The sequence below is a fragment of the Mirounga leonina genome, unplaced genomic scaffold (assembly GCF_011800145.1).
Source record: "Mirounga leonina isolate KUSES-001 unplaced genomic scaffold, KU_Mleo_1.0 Mir_151, whole genome shotgun sequence".
Classification (NCBI taxonomy): domain Eukaryota; kingdom Metazoa; phylum Chordata; class Mammalia; order Carnivora; family Phocidae; genus Mirounga; species Mirounga leonina.
In genome coordinates, this window is record NW_023270377.1 from 59954048 (window position 1) to 59968324 (window position 14277).

At 36.2% G+C, this 14277-nt stretch overlaps 1 protein-coding gene across 3 annotated transcripts in view; it reads left to right on the forward strand.

Moving 5' to 3' along the window:
• TLK1 (tousled like kinase 1) overlaps positions 1-13282 on the forward strand; it is a 157209-nt gene extending 143927 nt beyond the window's left edge. For 2 of the 3 annotated variants that reach the window (XM_035007795.1, XM_035007794.1), the window contains exons 19-22: positions 235-370; positions 3088-3199; positions 4078-4185; positions 10264-11100. In XM_035007795.1, coding sequence (XP_034863686.1) covers positions 235-370; positions 3088-3199; positions 4078-4185; positions 10264-10440 — 533 coding nt within the window. In that variant the 3' untranslated portion in view covers positions 10441-11100. Of the gene's footprint in view, positions 1-234; positions 371-3087; positions 3200-4077; positions 4186-10263 lie in introns of all 3 variants that reach the window. The other variant, XM_035007793.1, reaches the window with a different exon arrangement.
• Positions 13283-14277: the final 995 nt, after the last annotated feature.

Genomic DNA, 14277 nt, shown 5'->3' on the forward strand with positions numbered 1-14277 from the left:
TGTAGTTTTTAAAAGTCATATTAAGTTATCTGAAAACCTGCTTTTTGGTGCAGTTTATTAAAGTCAGTGGAATACTAGAAGAATTTAAAATGCCCATTGAATCACATTTTAAAATTATATTTTAAATTTACATTTTTTAAATATATATCTGTTCCCCCAATGTCAGCTAAAGTAGTAAATATAATGTTTTTCATCTATGTATCATTAAAAAAAAACTTTATATTTTATTCTTAGGAAACATCCTTCTGGTAGATGGCACAGCATGTGGAGAAATCAAAATCACTGATTTTGGTCTATCCAAGATCATGGATGATGATAGCTATGGTGTAGATGGAATGGATCTAACTTCTCAAGGGGCAGGCACTTACTGGTAAATGTATAATTTAAAATATTGAAATTGTCTAGATTACTTTTTATGAGTTTAGTTTTTATTTTCATATATCTTTGAGATTACAGTGGTGAGGATACTAATATGAAGTTTGAGTCAAGAGGGAGATTACTGTTGTCAGTCTTCTTTTCTCGTCGGATCTTAACTGTAAATATCAGCAAAGTGAAGGGAGAAGAACTTGGCATTGGCAAGTGACTTAAGTGTCTGTTAGCCAGGAACTCCTCACATGGAGAATCATGGATTTTCTTCTGTATGTTCAAGTGATGTTTATCATCACTAAAAATACTTGTATGAAGATCACATCCTGACTATTACAAGCAGTAGCCATAAGCATGAAGTCCTCTCTGTAGAGGTTCTGTGGTGGCAGTTTATATTGGAGATGGAGGTTTTGTTGATCATGCATGGGAAAGAAGTTTGGAATATTCTTAGTCTTTGGACTTGGCTCTCAGAAATCCCTTTTCATAACTTCATACATATAAACTCTAGATAGAACTGTAGATTCACAGGTCTAAGTCTGAATGAATGTCATTCCCTTCAGAGTACCTAGGTTTTGACAAAAATCACTTGCAGTGTGAATTTTCAAACTTACTGTCAAATTCACTTGAAGTAGAGAATATAGACTATAAAATTTCAAAACAAACTTAGTTTAGCAAAAGGAGTAAGATTGTAATTGGAGAGATAACTGTACTCAACTTTATTGAACAAGATGGAGACTACAAACATAAATGTGACATTAGGGTTTCTGGAACAGTCTTCGCACAGCTTAGGCACATAATAACCAGTTCCACAAGATGCCCTTGGTCTGTATGAACTTTTCATGAACAGGGATTAGTCATGTTCATGTGTTCTTTTAAAGCCATTTTACTTTCAAATTCTGCTTGTAGCATTTTCTAGGAATATGAGTAAGATAATAGATCATGGATTTTTCAGCCCATATTTAAAGAAAATTGTCATTCAAACTAGTAACCCCCTAAAAGTTGGTATCCTCAATCAGTAGTCCTCAGACTTGTAGCAACAAGTCTCCTTCATAGAGCTCTGGATTCCATGGAAGATAGCTTAAAATAATAGGTCATCCTTCCTCTGCAGAGACTCCCACTATATTGTTTCCCTCGCACTCTGGTTTTGCTTGTGGAGGGCTGGGCAAGGAGATTAACCTCTGACAGGTGGGCTGGAGCATTTCCATGTAGTAACCTGGAATGTACTTCCCATAGAAACATGTTTTGAAAAATGGTTCATTTCCTACAGTCATAGTAGCTTTTTTAGCTTTATATTTGGTAAAGTGGGATGTCCTGTACAGTCTTGCAGGAATACATGTAAACTATTTGTCAGTATCACTTAGAAGAAAATCAGTTTTGTCCCTCATTCCGTCTCAGGTCTCAAATGCAGTCAATTCACTAAATCCTGGTGGTCATTTCTTCCCAAATAGCTCTGGTGTCTTTCTTAAAATTCCTCTCCTTGCGTACAGCTTTTTGTCTCAAGAGACAGTGTAGCATAGTGTTTAAGAGCCATTCTTGTTTCATAAATCTACACAAAATATATACTTTTATTCATAAAACAAATCTGGCTTTTTACTTGATTTGGGGGGTAGGAAAGGATTTACATTACAAATGAGTTATTGGTCATCTTTGGTGGTTCTATTTCAAGAAGTTTTTTTTTAAAGAAATCTGTGCATATCTTGCTGAAATTTAAATGATTTAAGCATAGTATAAAACTAAAGGAAAAGAATTAGATTCCCATTTAGCTGTATTATTCCTTTTCAGGATTTTATAGTTTATCTAAATTTTAGAGGTGGGAGATGCTTGCATCTCTGCTGGATCTTTTTATTTAAAACCTAAGGTGTGACAAATTTATTTTTACCTATCCCTTATATAGAATTATGAACTTACAAATAGCACTTAAAAGTAGAAAATGGTATTTTTGAATACTTAATATATTTCAGATGCTGCTAGGGTTCAAAAACTGCACAGTGAATGATAAGAGCTCCTTGAGCTGCTCACAGTTTAGAGTGATTTTAGTTTAGTACCGTAATAGAGGTACCATAATATCTGCTGGTTACATGGGGAAGAAGCAAAACTCAGCCTAGAGGGAACAGAGGTCCAGTCAGTCTTAATGAAGAAAAAAGGTACTCACCAAATGAATTAGAGTGGTTAAGGAAGGCATTAGAGATGATCATATTAAGCAGCATGTGGGGGCAGGGAGGTAGTGTGGGGAACCAAGTGAATGGTCTTTGCTGAGCCAGTTGCTTCTAGATTAGAATGGGTCTGTGTTACAAACAAGAGCTATGAGGGCTTACCTTGGCAGTGCATGATGTTGCAGTTTTCTAAGCAGAAGAACCAGCTGGTCAGATATGTGTTTTAGGAAGAGAATTGCTTACACTTTGAACACAGGTGAAGGGGCATGGGAGATCATTTAGAATTGCTTGCTTAAATTAGAACATTATAATTTCTACTGATAATATATTACCTACAGAAATGAAAATGTTAGTATATGTAATACATACTTTATCACGAAAGTTGTATGTTTTGGCTCTAGTGTCAAATGATACAAGGATGGAAATGCTGCCAAAGTTTGATTTTCATTCATGAAAGTCCTAAGGTTTTATGTATGAGTATTCTGAGTGTTCTGAAAGTATGTTTAGGAGGCTTAAATTACAGATTGTTAATAGTATCCTTTCCTCTTTTCTCCCCAAAAAACTGTAGGTATTTACCTCCCGAGTGTTTTGTAGTTGGAAAAGAACCACCAAAGATTTCCAACAAGGTTGATGTGTGGTCAGTCGGCGTCATTTTCTTTCAGTGTCTTTATGGTAGAAAGGTAAGTTAAAGTGTGCAAGATTCTGTTCTATGGAGAGAAGTTGAATTTTCCCTCTTAAATGTAAAGTTTAATTAACTTGAAGTCAGTGTAGAGCCTTCTAAGGAAAGCCAGGCCTTTGTTCCTTGCTAAAATTTTCATGGATCAGATTATTTTAATGTCACAGCAGCTTTCTTGATCTGCTTTTTGCCCCCCCCCCCCTTAAATAAAAGAAGAAACTATCAATTGTGCTAACATTTTCTGCTCTTAGGGATACTCAAGCCAAAACACTTTACCTCCCCCACTCCTACCACCCCCCCCCAACATACTCAGGCCTGGGTATAGCATCCCCTTGTGCTTCCTCAGGGAAATTCCATCAAATTTAGTCTTAATTCTTCCCAAACCTCTTCCCACACCTCTCTTTATTTTGAAGTCAGAGCTACAAGCTGCCATAGATACCTTCCAACCCCTTCATCAGTGTGGAGAGAGGGGTTAAGGGACTTCTCTGGGAAGTAGCTTCAAGTTAGGAACAAACCCAGAGCTGTCAGTGAAGGAGTGTACCGTGTTCAAAGTATTTTATTCTTTGGAATTTTCACAGATGTTTCCACTGCTTCTTACTTTTTAAATCATATTTCCATTTTTTAAACAGTCGTAATAAATTTTTAGATTTTTTTTTAATTTTTATTTTATCTTAAATATGTTGCAACAGCATTATTTTCTGTGCTATTTGCTATGTTGAGGATTGGTTAGATGGGCTTACTCAGCCTTCTATCAGTTATAACCTTATTTCCATGAGAATGCATCCCAAGTTACAAATAACTAAGATTTTTTAGAACACAAATCATTTATATTTTGGATTCACTGATAATTACTCTGTTTTCTAAACTTTTTTTTTTTTTAAGCCATTTGGTCACAATCAATCACAACAAGACATTCTTCAAGAAAATACAATATTAAAAGCCACAGAAGTCCAGTTCCCTGTAAAACCAGTTGTAAGCAGTGAAGCAAAGGTATTACATTTATGTAAATAGGTTTTGTGAAGTAATTTCGTAAATTGTGCTTAAAGTAAGTACAGTTGACTTTTGAACCACATGGGTTTGAACTGTACAGGCATTATTGTGAATTTTTTTTTTTTAACAGTACAATACTGTAAATGTATTTTCAAGATTTTCTTAACATTTTCCTTTCTCTAGTTTACTTTATTAAAAGAATACAGCATATAATACATATACAAGATATGTATTACTCGAATGTTTATGTTATCGGTAAGTCTTCCAGTCAACACTAGGCCATTTGTAGAGTTGTATTTGGATTTTCAACTGCGCCTCTAACCCCCCACATTGTTCACGGGTCAGCTGTACTTATTAATAAGTAAAGTAAAAGGGATTGCTGCCACAGTAAAATCTGCCCATTAGGTCTTTGGTTTTCATCTTTTAAAGACCCAAATACACATCAGTTTGCTTTGAAAATTAGGGGAAAATCACAAGACCTTTATGTTTTATATATCAGCTTATGTTAATATTGAGATATTTAAGTATACAAGAAGTAAGAAAGTAGTAATAACTACTATTTAGTGATTATGTGCCAAGCATTGTGTTGATACTTTAACAGCCTTATGAGGTATAGATCAGTATCTTCATTATTCCCATTTTATAAGGAAGCCAGTTAATCATATGAGCTAGTAAACAGCAGAGCTGTGGCCCAGTTTTCACTCTGGTAGACTCCAGAATTCACTGTTGACCTTATGCTGCCCTACAGTAGCTCTTGAGAAAGCCTGACCTCTTCATCCCCTCTGCTTCCATGTAGCAGTCTATGAATCAATGACAAATGGCTTCCTGTAGTTCTAATCCATCTGTCTAGTAACATGGAATAGCATTTGTAATTAATAGCAAAATGTTTATGGTACTTATTATCTTTCCACTTTCATCCTCTTGGCCTTTTACATTTGTATTTTCACTCCTGCTTTGTTACACTCATCACAAAGCTCATTTCTCTGTGATCCCTGTTGGAATCTTCTCCTTTTTAAACCCTATGAAATTCCTAAGAAAAACACATGAAGTTCCCATTTTTTTCTGGTATGAATAGCCTAGGCCATAAAGATAATTCATAAGCAGGCATTATATAGTTTCTGTATTTTTAGAATGTAGATAAGCACTGCAAGATATTGCCAGTGATTGAGGTCATAGTGACCTTCAGAATTGAAAATATACTGGTTTTTGTGAATCGCAAATGGTCTTGTATTTCATTTTGTCTGTTATATCTTAATTGGCTTTAGCAAGTTATTTGGATGACTTTTAGAAGATATAAGAACATCACATATTTTTCGTAAGGTAAATATGGCTCCTTAAAAAGAACTTGACAATGCTACCATCTAAATTTTGTCTTCCTTTTCTATCTGCAGCATCGGTGGTAACAGAAACTAAGTAACTTAACTAACAGATATGACCAGGAATGAGTATATAGTGCCAAAAAGAAGTCCCATTTAGGCCTCTCTGGCTCTAGCCTTCTTCATAGGCACCACAATCACAGATCTGGGAGGCAGAGGGGCACATTGTTTTTTGTGGGGTTTTGTATGTGTTGTGTGTGTTGTTTTTTTTTCCCCCAGACCTCGTCCTTACAGAATACACCTTTACCAAGTACCTCCACTGACCTGGTGGTGTGAGCATCTTAAGTACATTTACTCCTTGTAGGCTTCCTCATCTCGCTGTCAGCAGGTTTTCATCTTCTCAGACTCTGCCTTTAACAAAATCAGTCACTCTTGATTTTTTTTCCCCCTCCATCTTAAATTTCAAAGACCACTCTGAAAATGATTAAGACCTAAGGATTCAGAAAGATTTTTGATAAATATTAGTAAGCTAACCAAGGAGAAGGATAAGAAGAGCTAGGTTTGTTTTTAGAGAAAAAATTACTTATAATGAATTTCAAACGAAGAAGGTATAAAATACTTTTTAATGTGATTAAGCTTTGATTTTAAAGTTATGTATCTTAGTTGTAGTTTTCCTGCAGTGCTTTTAATTGATGAATATATGTGGAAGTTAGGAATTTCAAGACAAGCTAAAGTTATTTCTACTGTAAATAAAGGAAATGATCAGTTAGCCCTTGCAAAAATTCGATATTATATATATTATTTATATATAGAGAGAGAGTGAAAGAAGCCAGGCAAAAGAACATAAGCTGTAATTCCACTTAAGTAAAGTTCACTCAACTACAGTAGATGTCAGGGTAGTGAGGATCCGGCTAGGTTGGGGGCAGAGCCAAAGCCTAGACAGGGGTGGGCAGGGCATGAAGAGATTTAGGAGGTTCTCATTCTGGTTGCCAGCTACATAGAGTTGCTTTGTGTGCTGTTAAGTACACTTACGATTTGTGTACCGTCTGTTAGATTTTTATTTTTTAATATAGAGTGAAGGGCAATATATCAGAACCAGTTTGAGAAGGAAAAAAGATACTGATTATATTCCATTATTTAGTTTTTCCAGTAGTTGCACACAATATCAACCTAAAAAACCTCAGTAGAAGATCACTTCAGTGTTCCCTTCATCTTAAGAAATTCATTATGCTAAAAAGGAAAAAAAAAAATACGGCAAAAAAAAAAATGGCATCATACCCTCTAGCCAAAGTACACAGACAGTAAAATGGAATGAGTGTGGGAGGGTTGTTTTAGCAGAAGAAAAATTCTGGAAGTCTGGAATTATATAAGGAGAACTGCAGCTTTCTGTAGTCACATAGTATTTGGAAGTTCTTGCCAGAGCAGTTAGGCAAGAAACAGAAATAAAAGGCATCCAAGTTGGAAAGGAAGAAGTAAAAAGGTCACTATTTGCAAATGACATTATATATAGAAAACCCTAAAGACTATGCCCAAAACTGATAGAACTAGTCAACAAATTGAGTAAAGTTGCAGGATACAAAAATCTGTTGCATTTCTATACACTAATAAACTATCAGAAATTAAAGCAGTCCTATTTACAGTTGCATCAAAAAAAAAAAAATACCTAGGAATAAGTTAACCAAGGTGGTGAAAGATGTGTACTCTGAAAACTAAAACATTGTGAAAGGTCTTGAAGATAATGCAAATAAATGGAAAGATATTCCTTGCTCATGAATTAGAAGAATATTAAAAAGTCTATACTACCCAAAAATTGAATGCACTCCCTATCAAAATTCCAGTGGCATTTTTCACAAAAATGGATCACCCAATCCTAAAATTTGTATGAAACCACAAAAGACTCTGAATAGCAAAAGCAGTCTTGAGAAAGAATAAAGCTGGAAGCATCAAACTCCTTGATTTTGAACTATATTTCAAAGCTGTAGCAATCAAAACAGTATGATATTGGCATAAAAACAGACAAATGAGTAGAACAGAATAGAGAGCCCAGAAACAAACCCATGCATAGATGGTTGATTACGACAAAAGAGCCAAGATTATAGAGTGGAAAAAGGACAGTCTCTTCAATAAATGATGTTGAGAAAACTGGACCACTGTCTTAAACCATACACGAAAATAAACTAAAATGGATGAAAGTCTTGAATGTAAGACCTGAAGCCAGTAAAGTGGAAGAAAATGTAGCCATTAAGCTCCTTGACATCAGTCTTGGTGAGGATTTGTGGATCTGACACCAAAAGCAAAAATAGACAAGTGGGACTACATCAAATGAAAAACCACCTGCCCAGCAAAAGTAACCATCAAAAAAATGAAAGGGCAACCTACCAAATGGGAGAAAATATTTGCAAATCATAGCTGATAAGGGGTTAATATTTAAAATATATAAAGAGCTTGTACAACTCCATCACAGAAAAACAATCAAGGGGCACCTGGGTGGCTCAGTTGGTTAAGTTTCTGACTCTTCATCTCAGCTCAGGTCCTCATCCTCAGGGTCATTGGTTCAAGCCTCACGTTGGGCTCCACACTGGGCATGGAGCCTACTTTAAAAAAGAAAGAAAAGAAAATCTGATTTAAAAATGAGCAGAGTATCTGAATAGACACTTCTCCAAAGACAAATATGGCCAACAGGTACATGAAAAGGTGCTCATCGTCACTAATTAGGGAAATGCAAATCAAAATCATAGTGAGGGGGCACCTGGCTGGCTCAGTTGGTAGAGCACACAACTCTAAATCTCAGGGCTGCGAGTTTAAGCCCCATGTTAGGTGTGGAGCCTACTTTAAAAAAATAAAAACCACAGTGAGATACCACTTCATACCTGTTAGAATGACTATTTAAAATAATAATAATAGGGGCGCCTGGGTGGCTCAGTTGTTAAGCATCTGCCTTTGGCTCAGGTCATGATCCCGGGGTATTGGGATCGAACCCCGCATCGGGCTCCCTGCTCCGCTGGAAGCCTGCTTCTCCTCCCACTCCCCCTGCTTGTGTTCCCTCTCTCGCTGTGTCTGTCAAATAAATAAAATCTTTTAAAAAATAATAAAAAATAAAAAACAAAATAAAGATAAGAAATAAGTGTTGGCAAGGATGTGGAGAACAGGGAACCCTGTGCACTGTTGGTAGGAATGTGAATTGGTATGGCCACGGTGGAAAACAATATGGAGGTTCCTCAAAAAATTAAAAATTTAACTACCCTATGATCAGTAATTCTGCTTCTGTGTATTTATCCAAGAAAAGGAAAACACTAATTGGAAAACATACCTGTACCACCAGGTTCATTGCAGCATTATTTACAATAGCCAAGTCTACGGCCATACCACCCTCAACGCGCCCGATCTCATCTGATCTCGGAAGCTAAGCAGGGTTGGGCCTGGTTAGTACCTGGATGGGAGACAATAACCAAGACATGGCAACAACTAAGTGTCCATCAGAGGATGAATAGCTCAAGAAAATGTGTATATATACGATGGAATATTATTCAGCCATGAGAAAGAAGGGTATCTTGCCAGTTGCAACAACATGGATAGACCTTGAGCACATTACGCTAAGTGAGATAAGTCAGAGAAAGATACCATATGATCTCACCTGTATGTAGAATCTTATTAAAAAAGAAAAAAAAAAAAACCCAGGTTCATGAATACAGAGAACAGACTAGTGGGCGTCAGGGGGTGGGAGATGAGCGAAATGGACAAAGAGGGTAAAAGGTACAAGCTTCCAGTTATAAAATAAATCATAGGGATGTAATGTACAGTATGGTGACTATAATTGGTAATACTATATATTTGAAAGTTGCTATGAATAGATCTTAAAATTTATCAAAAGAAAAAATTTTTTGTAACAGTGGTGATATTAACTTATAAATAATAAGATATCAGTACAAATATCTAAGTTGTACACCTAAAACTAACAATGTTCTATGTCAGTTATACTTCAGTTTTTTAAAAATAATTACCATGTCATCCAGCAAGTCCAGGGATCAAACAGGTATTTATATGCCATTGCTCACAGCAGCATTATTCATAGTAGCCAAAAGGTAGAAGCAATGCAAAAATGTCCATCAACAGATAAATGGATAAACAAAATGTGGTATATACATGAAATGGAGTATTATTCAGCCTTAAAAAGAAACGAAATTCTGATGCATGCGACTACATGGATGGCTCTTAAACATTATGCTAAGTGAAATAAGCTATACACAAAAGGACAAATATTGTATGATTCCACTTACAGAATAGTGGTTACCAAGTGCTGGTTGAAGGACGAGTGAGGAGTTGTTTAATGGGTACAGAATTTCAGCTTTTGTTTTGGGTATTGGATAAGCTTTGGATGATGAAAATGATGTGGAGATGGATAATCTTGATGTTTCACAACAAGGTGAATGTACTTAAAATGTCACTGAATTGTACACTCAAAAAGAAGTAAAATGCTAATTTTTATTCTTGGAATAAAATTTTTAAAAAGTGAGATGCACCTTTCCTTAATGCACCTTAAATGGTAGCAGTAATCATTTAGACTATAAAGTGAAAAACTAAGGGCTGTGAGTTGAGTTGAATTTGGAGTAAGAACTTTATTGCTACAGAATTTTAAAAGATTTGAATGCTAATGAAATGAAATATACTTATTATCTTAAATGTATTCATCCTTCTACGGGAGTCAGCTGACTGATGTTTAGAAGGGGCAAAAATTTTAATTTCTGAACTTTTCCTTTTTAAGGCCTTTATAAGACGCTGTCTGGCCTACCGAAAAGAAGATCGGTTTGATGTGCACCAACTGGCAAATGACCCATACCTTCTCCCGCATATGAGAAGATCAAATTCTTCAGGAAACTTACACATGGCTGGGCTTACAGCATCCCCTACACCCCCTTCTTCAAGCATAATTACTTACTGATTTTCCTCCAAAATTGGCATGATATCTTTGAATTGCTTCCAGATACACACTTGAGTTTGAGAGCATTTGATTGTTTTCTGTTGTTTCCTTTTTCACACAGGACATGGTTGAAAACTATTTGTGAACTGAAGTTCTTCATAGCGTCATTTGTATGAGAGTGGATCATGGACAATGAATAAAATGTACACTTTTGACTATGACCTTGAACAGTGAAGGATGACTGCCTGTTGCACAGAAACAGGAATACCATGTTAAGAAAAATTGTTTGGGGGAACACTGTAAATAACGTTTATAATACTTAAATACATTTGGTTGTTTAACTAGAGAGTTCTAATATGAAGGGTAGTTTTTCATTATTTAAAAACACATGGAAAAAATATTTCTAACACAAGAACTATAGTGCCTGGATACATTCTTCAGCATTCAGCAGTTAATCTGCTGAAACCAAAGTAAGAACTGAATGACATTTGTGTTTTATAGAATGTGAGAGTTAGAATCTTTGGACTTTGGACAGTTAGATTTTGTCACTTGCCTATTCTGGCTTTTACCAAGTTGTACCTCAAAACCGCGTGTCCGTTTTTGTTTTTGTTTTTTTTTCCCACTAGTCATATTAACAGGAGAGCTGTTATTTCTAGATACTTTACACCTTTGACAAATGAGCTGCTTGTTTTAAAAATCAGTTGAATTCACTAAATATCTCTGGTGTTTTCAACATGTTTGAATTAAGATATTTTCCCTTTGTTACCAGGCCTTGTTCATAAACAAGTGACAGTACGTAACCAAATGCAGATCAGACCAGTTCTATGCAGGATAATGATAAATTCCCTTCTAGCTCTATTGTAAATTGTTGTACAGATGTTGTATTACAGTTACCAGTTTCAGCAGCTTATTCTTGTACAAATGTTTAAAAATATGGCTTTTCTAATTGGATATTGTATTTTTTTTAAGTCTTCTTGAAGGCGCTTTAATTGCTGCTAAATGATGTTGCTTCTTTGCTAAAAAAAATCTAATGACCTCCTTAAAGGTGCAAGTTGACTGTACATATGTCATAGAGAGATATTAAAGGCTGGCATTCATTAACAATCAAGGCATGTAAAAATGATCCATCTTGGACATATAGGGTTCACTAAATCAGATTCTTGGGTTCTAGGGCTGGGGAGCACATAGATAACTAGATTTATAAATTGTTCATGTTTATCCTACGTTTCTAGAAGGTTCTTACCAGAACGGTGAGACGGTCCCCATAAATAAGTTTCTTGTGGTTTGTACAGATTTGTTAAAATGTGAACATTTTCTAACTGCCTTGTATGGTAGAAACCATTATTTTTCAGGATGTTCTATTTTACTCCTGTAAGAATTATTTGTCACATTCATAATGCTGATACTTACATGTAAGTTGTCCGTGTTGCCGAAAAAGGAGGTGATAACCACAGATTCTCCTTAATATTGTACAGTTAAACTGTGGCTCTTATTTCTCATGTTGCAAGCCATTTTGTTTCATTGTACATATAGACACATTGTCTCTTTAAGTAAGATGCTGCTGAAATTGTAGAGAATGTAGCCAAAACAGTAATAAACAATGACAATTAAAATTTAAGGACTATGAAAATTACATTTCAAGGGAGCTTTGAAGATTTAGGATATTGACTGACTAGGCTCCTTAAGAATCAGCTCCATAAATTCTGTAAGTATACTTCAAGACAGGTGTCAAGAGCTTCAAGCTGTTAAAGTAAACCTAATAATCATGATCACTGGGTAAGTAACACACAGCGCTGTGAGGAGTGAGTGGCCTCAGGGCTATACCTGCTCTTCTGTAGATTAAGATAGAAATCCTGTTTTTCAAAAATATTGATATGGTAATGAAATGTTAGCATTAATTGAGTGCTTTAGGTGCTGCCTACAAATTTTTCAGTTTTGTTTGAGTTTTCATCTTTACAAATCATTAAGTACTGTGTTCATATAGTACTTGTCATTTAAAGTCCTGCATTAAAAAAATGCTCGGTTTTTAAAAATTTCAGTGAGATACACAGTGGACATGTACATCTAACACTAGGTGGAATAAGTGGTGTAGACTAAGTCACTGCGTTACCATATTCTTTTCAAATGAATGAAAATGACTGCTAGTGTGGAAATGCAGGAAAACAAGCCACAGGAGGAAACTGCTTCCCTGGTTTCCAAAGATGTATACGAGGTAAATCAACTTAGACACCTACGTTTTCCCCAGTAAATGCTATAGACTTTGGGTCATAGGCCACTAACCCAACAGGTACAAGATGACTAACGGAGCCAAACTGAATTATTTACTGCTCCCTTCACATGGGAAATGGGGGTCTATTGCTGAATAATTTCAGTCACTGGCTATCTTTGGCTCTAGTATCTTCTGAAGCTTACATTGGTTTTGGTCTCCTGAATTCTGTCCTCAGAATTAAAGCATGTCTTCTTTCCCTAAGACATGAGCCACCGGTCTCCCTTTAGGAATCAGCATGGATGCAAGGTAAAATATACAGTTTTTGCATATAATTTAAACATCTTTCTTTAAGGTGATTTAGCTGTAGTGTATGCATGTTGAGAGGACGTGTAGAAACCACTCTAGTAATTTATAAGTCGGGAGTTGAGTAGATTTTTGGGTTTTGTTTTTCAAAAGTAGAGTCAGGTTTATTTTCTTACTGTCATCCTCTTCTGCTAACAGAACTCTTTCAGTTTAAATGGTACATAAAATGTGAACACATATTCTACAAATACTTATAACATGAAGCCAAAATGATGGAGAGTTTCAGCGAAACATTTAAAGACTATATTGTTCGTTTTGCTGTTCATTAACTTATTAAATACAATGTTGATTGACATGAGATGTTATTAGCTATGTTTTAGTGCTAATTGTAGACAGCAGTCCTTTTAGCTTAAGAATTTAATTATGTTGCTGTTTGAAATGTGAAAAATTTAGCCTTATACCTTGATACCGACAGGTCTTTCTCCAATCCCACTTTAAATTTTGACATGTTATCTGATCATTAAGTACAACTGAACTTAATGTTCTGAAGGCTTAATATAATTCAAAAAGTGCTTTAGCAGCTAATTTTTAAGATTCAGCTGGGAAGATGGTGTTATACAAAGATCCTGAATTCATCCCCTCCCATGAGCATTCCAAGTCTACTGCTACATATGGACCATTTCCCTCTGAAAAAGGTCTGAAAACTAGATGAACTGCTCTCTACAACAAAAAATATAAAGGACCACATTGTGACGGGTAGGAGAGGCAGAGACAGTCTCAAAATAAAACAAAAAAACCCAGTGTGGCAACACATTAGGGAGAGATCGCACTAGAGTGGTGCTTCTTCAGGAGGAGCAAAGGCTTGGTGTCCTACATTGGGCACTCCAGACCCTGGGGTCTGCATCTGAGAGACAAGCCACCAGAACATTTGGCCCGGAAAACCAACAGGGCTGACCTGTAGGAGGTGCCAAAGTGCTACAGGAAACAAAAATCACTGCTTAGAGGGCTTGCATGTAATTTGGCTCACCCTGAAACCCAGTGGAAAAAGCAGCTTGAAAAGCACTTAGCAGTAACCCACAAGCAGAAAAGGATATCGCAGGTGCAGAGGTCTTCCCTGAGGAACAAGTGGTTCAAGCCCATTGGGCATGCCCTCCCTGTCCTTGGAATCTGCACCAGGAAGATAATCCCCCATAACATCTAGCTTTGCAAATCAGCTGGATTTAACTGGGGGAGAGAGAGGAAACCAAGTCCCTGCTCTTAAAGGGCCAGTGCGCTGTAACAGTCCAAGACCCAGCACAGAAGCAGCATATTGAAAGCGCCTGGGTTAAGAGGGGTTCTCTGGTCTA